Source organism: Eumetopias jubatus, unplaced genomic scaffold (genome assembly GCF_037043125.1).
Source record: "Eumetopias jubatus isolate StellerSeaLion01/CBP00866 unplaced genomic scaffold, mEumJub1_p1.0 scaffold_10, whole genome shotgun sequence".
Classification (NCBI taxonomy): Eukaryota; Metazoa; Chordata; class Mammalia; order Carnivora; family Otariidae; genus Eumetopias; species Eumetopias jubatus.
Window position 1 is genome coordinate 115,280,402 of NW_028274816.1, and position 13,430 is coordinate 115,293,831.

The 13,430-nt window shown below is 38.6% G+C and overlaps 1 protein-coding gene and 1 pseudogene across 6 annotated transcripts in view; both read left to right on the forward strand.

The window, feature by feature from the left end:
* Window positions 1-5,782, forward strand: part of RAD51C (RAD51 paralog C) — a 51,539-nt gene extending 45,757 nt beyond the window's left edge. For 2 of the 6 annotated variants that reach the window (XM_088028345.1, XM_028109180.2), the window contains 2 exons: window positions 4,176-4,236; window positions 5,227-5,782. In XM_088028345.1, the coding sequence (XP_087884471.1) occupies window positions 4,176-4,236; window positions 5,227-5,343 (178 nt within the window). In that variant the 3' untranslated portion in view covers window positions 5,344-5,782. The other 4 variants (XM_088028346.1, XM_028109182.2, XM_088028347.1 and 1 more) reach the window with 3 other exon arrangements.
* A 78-nt stretch (window positions 5,783-5,860) lies between these two features.
* LOC114213883 (large ribosomal subunit protein eL32 pseudogene) lies at window positions 5,861-6,258 on the forward strand (annotated as a pseudogene).
* The last annotated feature ends 7,172 nt before the right edge of the window (window positions 6,259-13,430 follow it).

Sequence of the window (13,430 nt, forward strand, 5' to 3'; positions counted from 1 at the left end):
ATCTCTGGGCCCAAAGTGGGGCTCCAGCTTACAACTTGGAGATCAAGAGTCACATCTTCTACCAACTGAGCCAGCCAAGTGCCCCAATTTTTGTTATATTTTGTATTAAAGATAGAATTATCAACCCTAAAGCATTATAAGAATTTATAATCTCTGTCCCTAACACAACTATTCTTATATTACATACTACATTTTTGCCTACAATCACAGTTACAGAGTATATGACATTTTGGATTCTGCTGGTTTTGTCCTAAAAGTACAAACCTAAAACATTAAGCTAATGGACTGTGATCTCTGATTGCTTCTCTTTTCTCTTTTGAAGATTTATTTGTTCATTTGAGAGAGAGAGAGTGTGTCCATGCACCAGGAGGAAAGGGCAGAGGGAGAAGGAGAGGGAGAGAGTCTCAAGCAGGCTCAGCGCTCAGTGGGGCTTGATCCCAGGACCATGAGAACATGACCTGAGCCGAAATCAGGAGTCAGATACTTAACCAACTGCACCACCCAGGCACCCCTGATTACTTTTCGTTTGAATTGTTTCTGAATAGAGGGGCAATTTCAAACTTTGAAGAGTAACAGATCATAAACCAAGATGTCCTTTTTGAATTGTCTTTGAAAACGAATCAGACACTACTACTGCCTCTTTTGTGGAGCAGCCTTCCGGGGCCTCCTCTGCAAATGGGCTCCTTGGCCTAGCATCCTGGTCCCCCATGATCACCTTTCGAGGCCCATGAGGGGTTACTGCCAAGGTTCCCACCAGCCCATAAGCGACAGCATGGCAGCCTTCTCCTCCAGCAGCTTGCTCGTGGCTACCTCTGGCTATTTCCAGTGAGTCCTGGGTTCCACTTCTGGTAACAGCTCCTGTGTGAGTGCAGCCATCCCTCACCACCCTGCTTTCCCCAAGGCTGACTCGGGTCACTGGTGGGCAAGGTTTTTTTTTTTTTTCAGGAATTCCACTCTCCCATTCATGGCTACAGTGTTGGAGTCCCCAGAATGCTCAGAATCTCCTCAGGCCTCCAACAGCATGATCACCTGTGACTTGGCTCTGGAAGCCATGAGGAAGCAGCCTGGTGGCCAGCCTGGCAAAGTCAACACTGGGCCCCAGTCCTGAGTGGCCACCACCAGCCACCAGGCTCATTCAGAATGTGCTGGGCTCATCAGAGCTCTTCTCCTCCCCTCCTGGTAGACTAGACAGGCAGCAGCAAGCAGAAGCAGTTGGGTTCTTTTATATCAAAACAGCAAAACACCAAAAGGGAAGTTGAGAGAACCCCACTATTTACTCTCCAAGCCACACTCAAGCCTTCCTGACATCCTGTAACCATGTGCCTTGAACCAAGTAGAAAATAAACTCCAGGGGTGCCTGGGTGGCTCAGTTGTTAAGCGTCTGCCTTTGGTGCAGGTCATGATCCTGGGGTCCTGGGATCGAGTCCTACATCGGGCTCCCTGCTGAGCAGGGAGTCTGCTTCTCCCTCTCCCTCTGCCCTCCCCCTGCTTGTGTGCACTCTCTCTCTCTCATATAAATAAATAAAATCTTTAAAAAAAAAAAACTCCAAGCAGCCAGTAAAAAAGAAATCAACATTACATTGTATGTAAATAAGTGGTCCTGTTAACTCAGTTTATGATTTTTCTCTAAGTTAGAATCTGCATTTTGTGCAGTTATGTCAAATCTTTTTTGGGGGGAGAGGGATATGGTATTTTTTAAAATTTAAATTCAATTAGCCATCAAAGTATATCATTAGTTTCAGGTGTAGTGTTCAACAATCCATCAGTTGTGTAGAACACCCGGTGCTCATCACATATATCAATTTTTTAAAACTGGTAAATTGTGGGGTGCCTGGCTGGCTCAGTCAGTAGATCATGCAACTTGATCTTGGGGTTCTGAGTTCAAGCCCCATGTTGGGTATAGAGCCTACTTAAAAATTTTTTTAAATTGTGGTAAATCGTACATATCATAAAGTGTATCACTTTAATCGTTTAAGCGTAGTTTGGTGATATGAAGTACATTCACATTATTGTGCAGTCATCACCACCATCCATCTCCAGAACTTTTGCATCTTCCCCAACTGAAACTGTTCCCATTCCCACCTATTCTTCCCTCCCCCCAGCCTATGGCAACCACCATTCTACCTTCTGTCTCTGAATCTGACTACTCTAGGCACCTCATATAAGTGGAATGATAACAATATTTGTCCTGTTGTGCCTGGCCTTTTTTCACTTAGCATAGTTTTCAGTGTTCACTATTACATGTGACAAGAACTTGCCTTTTCAAGACTAAATAATACTCTGTTATATGTATAAACTACATTTTGTTGGGGCGCCTGGGTGGCTCAGGTGGTTAAGCGTCTGCCTTCGGCTCAGGTCATGGTCCCAGGGTCCTGGGATCGAGCCCCGCACCGGGCTCCCTGCTCCACAGGAAGCTTCTCCCTGTCCCTCTGACTGCAGCTCCCCCTGCTTGTACTGTCTGTCAAATAAAAAATAAAAAATCTTTAAAAAACAAAAACCAAAACCATTACATTTTGTTTATCCATCCGTCTGTCAGACACTTGGGTTGCTTCTGTCTTTTGACTATTGTGAATAAGTTATATCAGTTTTAAAGTAATTTTGAAAGCACTTTAAAAGTTTTTGCTTAGGGCGCCTGAGTGGCTCAGTTGTTAAGTGTCTGCCTTCGGCTCAGGTCATGATCCCAGGGTCCTGGGATTGAGTCCCACATCGAGCTCCCTGCTCGGCAGGAAGCCTGCTTCTCCCTCTCCCACTCCCACTCCCCCTCCTTGTGTTCCTGCTCTTGCTGTCTCTCTCTCTGTCAAATAAATAAATAAAATATTTTTTAAAAAATATTTTTTAAATAAAAAAATAGAAGTTTTTGCTTAGGCGCCTGGGTGGCTCAGTCAATTAAGCATCCAACTCTTGGTTTCAGCTCAGGTCATGATCTCAGGGTTGTGGGATTGAGCCCCAAGTCTGGCTAGGTGCTCAGTGTGGAGGTTGCTTGAGATCCTCTCCCTCTGCTCCTCCCCTTGCTCTTTCTCCCTCTCTCTCAAATAAGATAGATAAAATCTTAAAAAAAAAAAAAGTTTTTGCGTAGGCCACCTGGCTGGTTCAGTCTATAGAGCATAAGCCTCTTGATCTTGGGGACATGAGTTCGAGCCCCATGTTGGACATAGAGATTACTTATTAAAAAATTTAATAAAAGTTTTTGCTTATATTTGTTGCTATTACAGTATTTGAGCAAACTTAGTAAGAGCTTAGAATTTTGTATCTAACTACTTTTCAGCTTTCAATTTTATGTTACTTTGTAGGGTACATAATAAGATTCTACCGAAACAGACCTTGTTCTGTCTTGACAGTGATTCTTCTGGATATAATCATTTTGAAAGAAAATGTCTTCCTTGTTTATTTGTATTAGTGTGATAAGAGTATTTCTCCTCATTTATATCCCAAGAAATTGTCTTAATACTTCTATCGTACCACACAAAAAGTACACAATTACTGCAGAAAGTTGGAAAAACATAAACAAAAAAAACAGTATCTTGTAATAACAACTTAACTTTTTAATTGTAGTCTTCTAGTAATTTTTCTATATATGTGCATTTACATACTCATAAATGTGACTCATAGAGCATAACTTTTACTTAATGTATTATTAATATTTTATCTCATTAAATATTTTTTCCACATTATCTTCTTAAGCATCAGTAGTATTTTGTCATGTAGAAATTTATTTGAATTATTCATTGGATGTTTAGGTTGCTTTAAAATTCCACTTATATAGGGGCGCCTGGGTGGCTCAGTCGTTAAGCATCTGCCTTCGGCTCAGGTCATGATCCCAGGGTCCTGGGATCGAGCCCCGCATTGGGCTCCCTGCTCCACGGAAGCCTGCTTCTCCCTCTCCCACTCCCCCTGCTTGTGCTCCCCCTCTTGCTGTGTCTCTCTCTGTCAAATAAATAAATAAAATCTTTAAAAATAAATAAAATTCCACTTATATAAACAACTCATTATTATATGTAATAATTATTATATATATACATATAGCTATTGATTAAAGGAGTCTTTCTGATATTTGTTTTCTGTGTCCTTAGGGAACAAAACAATAGAATTGTAGTGAAAAACTATAAATTTAAATTATTAAATCAGTCATCTAATGAAGATCATGTGTTTGTATATATTTATTTTTCTCTAAGCAGGTTGGCAACATTGTACAAATCACCAAGCCAGAAGGAATCTACAGTACTGTTTCAAATCACAGTCAGTATTATTTGATTAGAGTGGGGTTTTGGTGTTGGTGGGCAGTAATTATCTGAAGAGAGCATTTACAAATTGCTTCTGTTAACTTCTGTAGGCAGCAAGTATATTTGAGGACAGCTTTTGATGCTCAGAACATTATCCCCAAAATAGTAGTATATATACAGAATATTCTAGTGACAATTGGACTGAAATTTATTCTTAAGAACAGAGAAAATACTTATTTGTAGGCTAGTGTGTTCCATGCCATATGTAATGTCAGGATATTAAAAATTATTTTTTAATTTAGGATATTAAAAATTTTTAAAGTGAAAGTTGTTAAAGATTTTCCAAGAAAAAATACTAACGTTATTCATTTTAGTCTGTAGATATTATAGATCTATCATAGCCACCAAATATATCCTGCTTTAAAATGTTAATTTTCCTATAATTTAAAATCATAGAACACTTTTTTGGCTGAAATGTGCATATTTATCAGTAGTGTTGAGCCAAATATATTCTTGGCATCTCATTTTTTAAGGACAAAAACAGAAATAGAAAGAGATTCTGAAACTGAATTATCGACTTAGTCTTTGTACTGCTTAGGTGCATTTAAAGTATCCTAATTGGAAAATTAGAGTAGTTGTGAAAGTAAATTTGTAAAGCACCTAAGTAATTACATGTTACTTCCTTTTACTCTTCAATAGAGTCACCATAAAGTTTGTTAAGATTTTTAGAGTGCATTTGTATAATGCACTGGTATTTCTGTTGTGTATATATAAACAATATGTAAATAAATAAATACAGATATAAAATACTGTAGATATAAAATACGGTAGTACAGCTTTGGCTTGGACACCTCTTCATGAGGTTTAACCTCTTCATTCGCAGTGGTTAATAACTTCCGTCTCAAGAATAAAGTAGCTCTTTTATCAATTACTTAAAAATATTTGGAAAACTAATCGTTATTTTAGTTGTTCTTAAACCATACTTGTATATTTCTTCATCTTCCAGCCTCAGGGATTTAGAGATGCTGTTGTTGCAACTGCATCTTCTTTGCAAACAGAAGGTTCATTGAATTCCCGGAAACGGTCACGAGAATCAGAGGAAGAACAGGAATCCAAAGACTAGTCTTTAAAGTATACATATATGTTGATGTTGGGAGATGTAATACATGCAAGCAGTAGACTCTTTACTTTAAAATATAAACACACTATGGCATATATGAATCGAGTATATGAAGTGAATGTGAAAAACACTGAATTTTTCTAAAGCAGTTGTACAATTATATTTTTTCCTGTTTTCATTTTTAGTAACAGTCAGAGATGATACAGGTATTGTATTTTTGCAGATGTGGAAAGCTGATCTCGTGTGGCCAATCTGAATTTACCATTCGAGCTGTTTTTTTCCTCTTTCGTTTGTTAATTGCCTAGAAAATCCTAGGAAGAAAAGAGTTTGTTTTTTTTTCACATTCCTATTGGGTTCTCTTTTAAATGTGTTTTTTTCCCTCTTTTTTTTGTTAATTGCCTAGAAAATCCTAGGAAGAAAAGAGTTTGGTTTTTTTTTTTTTCACATTCCTGTTGGGTTCTCTTTTAAATGTGTAATTCTTAAGAATGACTTGTTTTTGAGCCATCTCTTACTTGGCATCATGGCTGCCCTCAGACCTCTGTTGAAGCCCAATACCATTAAAAAGAGAATCAAGAAGTTCATCCGGCACCAGTCAGACCCATATGTCAAAATTAAGCACAACTGGCGGAAACCCAGAGTCATAGACAGGGTGCACAGAAGATTCAAGGGTTAGATCTTGATGCCCGAAACTGTTTACAGGAGCAACAAGAAAACAAAGCACATGTTCCCCTGTGGCTTCTGAAGTTCCTAGTCCACAATGTCGAGGAGCTTGAAGTGCTCCTGATGTGCAACACATCTTACTGTGCAGAGATTGCTCACAATGTTTCCTCCAAGAACCACAAAGCCACTGGAAAGACCAACCTAGCTGGCCGTCTGAATTACCAGTCCCAATGCTACGCTGCGCAGCCAAGAAAATGAATAGACAGCTTATGTGCACATCATATTTGTGTTAATAAAACCATAAAATTACAAAAAAAGAAAAAGGCTTGTTTTTACTATTATAAAGAAAAGCCAGCACCATGAGTCCTTAGGGAACTTGAGTCAGCATATTATTATATTCAGTTTTAATGGTAGGATACAAATTTTAGATGACCAATCAGATTTTAGTGGCCCCAATCCTAAAATCTAAGCCATTTATTTATTTTTTTATGTTATTTTATGTTAAGGGAAGGACTTTGGAGCTGTTACCTATCTAGAAAATGTCTAGAACGTTCATCTTCCAGAATAGTCAAGTTGATAAACTCAATTATTTATTTATACATTTTTGAAACATGGTGTGATCCATTCTAGAATTCTAGATGCATTGACATTTTCCTTTGAATAATCTTAACACTTTGAATAAATTAAAAAATTTGGATTCTTGAGTGGTTTTAAAATCATCTAAAAATGTTTTGGCACCTGATTCTTCTCAATTCATTCACAAAATTTACTCTGGTTCCCATTGGAAGAAAATTATTTAAATAATTACTGTGACAACCATGTTCTCCAGATTTTAGTGACAATTGGTATTTCCTGTCCCAGACCACTAAATTTATAAAGTTTTAAAATACAATTATTCCGTAATTGATTATATATAGAATAACCATAGTTTACCAGGACTTTCTTGAGAATGAAAGTAGACACTGCTAACAATTACACCAGGACAGTGGACATAAATCAGGACCATCCCAGGCAAATCAGGCATATGGTCATCCAATTACATAAGACTAACTTCAAATGACTAGTGTAGAGTGACTGATTGTAATTATGAGGCATATATTTTTATTAGTGCAGTCATTACTAAAAAATTACCCATCATTTTATATTCTCTCTGCTCAGATCATAAGATCAAGAGAGTTGAGGGGGTTATAAGTGATAAATATCAGTGTTACTAGGCATCAGAACTATAGGAATCTCATAAAGCATCATAACATTGTACTTTAAAGAACTGTAGGACCCGGAATATAGACAAAGCCAGGTGTTTTTGCTTTTTGTTTGCAACTCTTTTTAGGTAAACTTTATGTAAAATAGCCTTTCAGGGTACCTGGTGGCTTAGTCGGTTAAGCGTCTGCCTTCAGCTCAGGTCATGATCCCAGGGTCCCAGGATCGACTGAGTCCAGTCTCCAGCTCCCTGCTCAGCTGGGAGTCTATACCGTCTATACCTCTCCCTCTCTGCCTGTCCCCCCTACCCTATCTCAAATAAAATCTTAAAAATAACCTTTCAAAGTTGTTGTTATTGCTAAAAAGATAATTATTTTCCTAGTTACACACTTAAATCTTAGTCTGCTTGGGCTGAAGTAACAAAGTACCGTAAACTTAAGCAACAAATTTTTCACACAGTATTAGAGGCTAGAAGTCCAAAATCAGTATGCCAGCATGGTGTGGTTCCAGGGAAGCTTGTAGATAGCCGCCTACTTACTGAGTACTCACAAGGCCTTTCCTTGGTGAATGTGCATGGAGAGAGATCTTTCTTTTTATAAAGCCACCAGTCCTATCAGATTAGACTTCACCGTTATGACCTCATTTAACATTAATTACCTTCTAAAAGCCCTATCTCCAAATACAGTCACCCTGAAGGTTAGAGCTTCAACATGAATTTTGGGAACAGAATTCAGCCTGTAGAGTTACAGGAAATTTTGGGGCTCCTGGGTGGCTCAGTCATTAGGTATCTGCCTTCAGCTGGGGTCATGATCCCAGGGTCCTGGGATAGAGCCCCACATCGAGCCCCCCCATCAGGCTCCCTGCTCAGCAGGGAGCCTGCTTGTTCCTCACCCTCTACCTGCTGCTTCCCCTACTTGTGCTCGCTCACTCTCTCTGTCAAATAAAATCTTAAAAAAAAAATACAGGAAATTTAAAGTATGCACACATATATTTTTTTCACACATGAATTTTTTAAAAAATTATATTGTTACCTGCTTTTTAAAGAGCCTAATATATCCTCTTGTGCTCCACATAATTTTTCTGACAGTTTTTAATGGTTGTGCATAATTTTAAACTTTTTGGAGTTTTAGTTATTACTATATTTTTTTAGTGTTATAAACAATGCTAATAAGCATACAAGTTCTTTTTTTAAAGAAATTGAAATGATTTGTATTAATTTTCCATTGCTGCTGTAAAAAATTACCACAGATTTAGTGGCTTAAAAGAACACAAATTTATTATCTTACGGTTCTGGAGTCAAATCAGTTTCCCAGGGCTAAAATCAAGGCATCAGCAAGCCTGCATTCCTTCTGTAGGGTGTAGGAAAAATCCATTTTCTTGCCTTTTCTAGCTTCTAGAGGCTGCCTGCATTCTTTGGCTCACAGCCCATCTTCAAAGACACAGTGTAGCATCTTCCAGTCTCTCCTTTCCAGTCTGTTTCAATTGCCTTTTTCCAAATCTGTCTCCTGCCTTCCTTTTATAAGGACACTTGTGATTACATTTAGGGCTCAGTCAGATAATCCAGGATAATATCCCTATCTCAAGGCTCTTAATCACATCTGCAGAGTACTTTTGGCATGTAAATTAGCATTCACAAATTCCAGGATTAGATTGTAAATGTTTTGGGTGAGCCATTATTCAGCCCCTCAATTCATGTGGTAACATAATTCAAGACATCCTTTGGTGACAAATATACACATTAACGTTTGGAAAGCACTGGGACAGACTTGTTGACATTTTTAACTGTATTCATAGATGGTCATTCCCATTTATGAAAGTGAAAGGGAAAAAAAGGATACGAAAAGAAATGATAGTTCCTTAGTTGTTTTTTTTTTAAGATTTTATTTTTATTCATGAGAGAGAGAGGCAGAGGGAGAAGCAGGCTCCCAAGGAGCAGGGAGCCCGATGCGGGACTCGATCCCAGGACTCTGGGATCATGACCTGAGCCGAAGGCAGATGCTTAAACATCTGAGCCACCCAGGCACCCAGTTCCTTAGCTTTTTGAAAGTTTTATTTTTCAAGGACTCTTATTCTTTCTTAATTATAAAATATGTAAAAGTATAAATTTCCCCCCAGTCTCTTCTGTTTTAATTCATGATGTGATGGAATATCTGTCATTCCACAATTTATACATTTGTCATCTAATGCTACCAGTAAATCAGTTAGTCTTACCTCCTGGCTAACCAATGGTTGCATCCATCTTTTGTGGTTAGGCAGTATGGTAAATCCAAAAGATATATATTGGCTTTTACTCCTCATGCCACTTCTCTGATCACCCTTTCTGGTAATTCATTTATACACATAGATATATTTGCACACAAAAAAACATTCATTTCCACAATATTTGTTATGTCAATTCCATGTTTCGCAATGTCCTGGCCACAGTTAGTACAACACAGGCCACTAATAGTCTACTTTAAAAATTACTCATTCTGGTGTCCACAATAGCCAAACTGTGGAAAGAGCCAAGATGTCCATCGACAGATGAATGGATAAAGAAGATGTGGTATATATACACAATGGAATATTATGCAGCCATCAAAAGGAATGAGATCTTGCCATTTGCAACGACGTGGATGGAACTGGAGGGTGTTATGTTGAGCAAAATAAGTCAATCAGAGAAAGACGTGTCATATGACCTCACTGATAAGAGGAATTCTTAATCTCAGGAAACAAACAGGGTTGCTGGAGTGGGGGTGGGTGGGAGGGACGGGGTGGCTGGGTGATAGACATTGGGGAGGGTATGTGCTATGGTGAGTGCTGTGAATTGTGCAAGACTTGAATCACAGATCTGTACCTCTGAAACAAATAATGCAATATATGTTAAGAAAAAAAAAGATAGGGGAAGAATGAAGGGGGGAAATCGGAGGGGGAGACGAACCATGAGAGACGATGGACTCTGAAAAACAAACTGAGGGTTCTAGAGGGGAGGGGGGTGGGGGGATGGGTTAGCCTGGTGATGGGTATTAAAGAGGGCACGTTCTGCATGGAGCACTAGGTGTTATACACAAACAATGAATCATGGAACACTACATCAAAAACTAATGATGTAATGTATGGTGATTAACATAATAAAAAATCTAAAAAAATTACTCATTCTGGGAAGAGTAAACAAATACTTGTAATTCAGAATTGCTCCGCTCTGAGAAGCCTTTTCTATGTTAATGCACTTGGAAAATAACTTTGATTTCAAAAAAGTTATTAGAGGTATAAAACATAATAAGGTATAGAATTGAAAGCTCAGACAACCGAACTCAGGATTTTTGTTTTATTTTGTTTTCAGGATAGAAGCTTAACATTTCAATGCAATGATTGCTAGAGGAAACCTTAAAGATAATCCCACCAGTATCTTTAATGCATAAATCTATAATTTTTCAAACATGTGGGTAGTTTTTTAAAACTAATTCTTTCCTGGTTTAACAAATAATTTATCCTTTTTTTTTTAAGATTTTATTTATTGGGGCGCCTGGGTGGCTCAGTCATTAAGCATCTGCCTTCGGCTCAGATCATGATCCCAGGGTCCTGGGATCGAGCCCCACATCGGGCTCCCTGCTCCACAGGAAGCCTGCTTGTGTTCTCTCTCTCCCTGTGTCTCTCTCTGTCAAATAAATAAAATCTTTAAAAAAAATCTTTTTTTTAGAGAGAGAGAATGAGATAGAGAGAGAGCACGAGAGGGAAGAGGGTCAGAGGGAGAAGCAGACTCCCCGCTGAGCAGGGAGCCCGATGCGGGACTCGATCCCGGGACTCCAGGATCATGACCTGAGCCGAAGGCAGTTGCTTAACCAACTGAGCCACCCAGGCGCCCTAAAAAAAAAAGATTTTATTTATTTATGTGAGAGAGAGAGAGCACAAGCAGGGGGTTGAGAGAGGGGGAAGCAGGCTCCCCACTGAGCAGGCAGACACTTAACTGCTTAACTGGCTGAGCCACCCAGGCGCCCCACAATTTATCCTTTTTTGAAGATTTTTTTTTCCAGAGTATATAACTTTTAGTTTGAATTTGGGAGGATATGTAACTTAAAGCATTCATATAGTGCCTTATGATTTTCAAACACTTTTACATTATTTAATTTGATTCTTGTAGCAACTCTGTAAGGTGGGTGGGATAGGCTGGCGTGTCTGTTTTCATTCCTTCTATCCATCCATCTAAAGCCTAACATATACACATTTAACAACTACTTGTTGAATGAATAAGTATTTCAAATTTGGCGCCTGGGTAGCTCAGATGGTTAAGTGTCTGCCCTTGGCTCAGGTCATAATCCCACGGTCCTGGGATCGAGTCCCGCATCGGGCTCCCTGCTCAGCAGGGAGTCTGCTTCTCCCTCTCCCTCTGCCTCTCCCCCTGCTTGTTCTCTCTCTGTCTCTCCTGCAAATGAATAAATAAAAAAAAAAATCTTAAAAAAAAAAGATTTAGAATAAATTCTGTTTTTCCAATGGTCAGATAAGAATACCACTGGTCATGCATAGGTTGATGTTTCTGAGCATTTATTACTGTAAAGTATGTATAATTTAATAGTGGTGTTGAAAATTTTGTTTGACTTTTTATTACTATTTTTTTTTTTAAGTAAACTCTGCCCAGTGTGAGGCTTGAACTCATGACCCTGAGACTGAGTCATGTACTCTACTGACTGAGTCAGCCAGGTGCCTTAAAGTATTTTTTACTTTTTAAAATTGTGATAAAATAGATATAAAATTGGCTATTTTAACCATTTTTAAGTGTATAATTCAGTGGTATTAACTACATGCACAATGTGTATAGTTATCACTTTTTTTTTTAAGATTTTATTTACTTGACAGAGAGCACAAGCAGGGGTAGTGGCAGGTGGAGGGAGAGGGAGAAGCAGGCTCCCACTGAGCAGGGAGCCCAATGTGGGGTTCGATCCCAGGATCCTGGGACCATGACCTGAGCTGAAGGCAGATGCTTAACCGTCTGAGCCACCCAGGTGCCCCTATCACCACTATTTCTGAAACTTTTCATCACACAAACAGAAACTATGTACCCTTGAAGCAATAATTTTCTATTCTGCACACTGCTTCCAACCCCCCACAAACTCCTGGTAATCTCTAATCTACTGTTTCTATGAATGCACCTACTGTATGTATTTTATGTAAGTGGAATCATGCAACATTTTTCCTTTTGTGTCTGGTTTATTTATCTTAGCATGTTTTCAAGGTTCATCCATAGTGTAGCATATGTAAGAACTTCATTTTTATGGCTGAACAATATTCCATTATAAGTATATACCACATTTTAGTCATTCATCTCTTGATGAATATTGATTGGTTTGTTTGTTGTTTGTTAAGATTTACTTATTTGAGAGAGAGAGTACATGAGGGGAGGGGCAGAGGGAGAGGGAGAGAAGCCGATTCTACTGAGCTCGGAGCCCCACACAGGGTTTGATCCCACGACCCCGAGATCGTGACCTGAGCCAAAATCAAGAGTTGGATGCTTGACTGAGCCATCCAAGTGCCCCTCATTTGGGTTGTTTCTAATAGTGTTTGGCTTATTAATGTATGCGAGTAATGCTTTTTGTTTCCTGAAACTTTTATTGACTTTTATTGCTCATGAAGTTTGGGACAGTTGATTTGTCTTTGGAATATTTTCAAACTGTTCCTACTAGCTTAAATTTTAACCCTAATTTACTTTCATTTCTTAGATCAGCTATTTTTATTTTCTAATTATTGTATTTTTTGTTAATACTGTTTCTACTAAAATGCTTACATCTAGTTATCAGATTATAATGTGCTAGAAAAAACAGAGGACTGGAGTCAGAAGACCGGCATTCTAATTTCAGCTGAGACATTAATAAGCCATGTCAATTTTGGCACCTTTATTTTTTCATGCCTTTCTCTTACTTATAAAACAATATAAATGATTGTTAAATTCATTGTTGGAAATTTTGTGGCTGCTACTTTTGTACAGGCATTTTTTTTTAAGATTTTATTTATTTATTTGTCAGAGAGAGAGACAGAGCACAAGCAGGGGGAGCAGCAGGCAGAGGGAGAAGCAGGCTCTCCGCTGAGCAAGGAGCCCGATGCTGGACTCGATCTCAGGACCCTGGGATCATGGCCTGAGTCGAAGGTAGATGCTTAACTAACTGAGCCACCCAGGCGTCCCTGTAAAGGCATTATTAGATATTCAGTTATTAGATATTTAAAAAATAAGGAAAAGAGTGACATTTATACATTTTTTA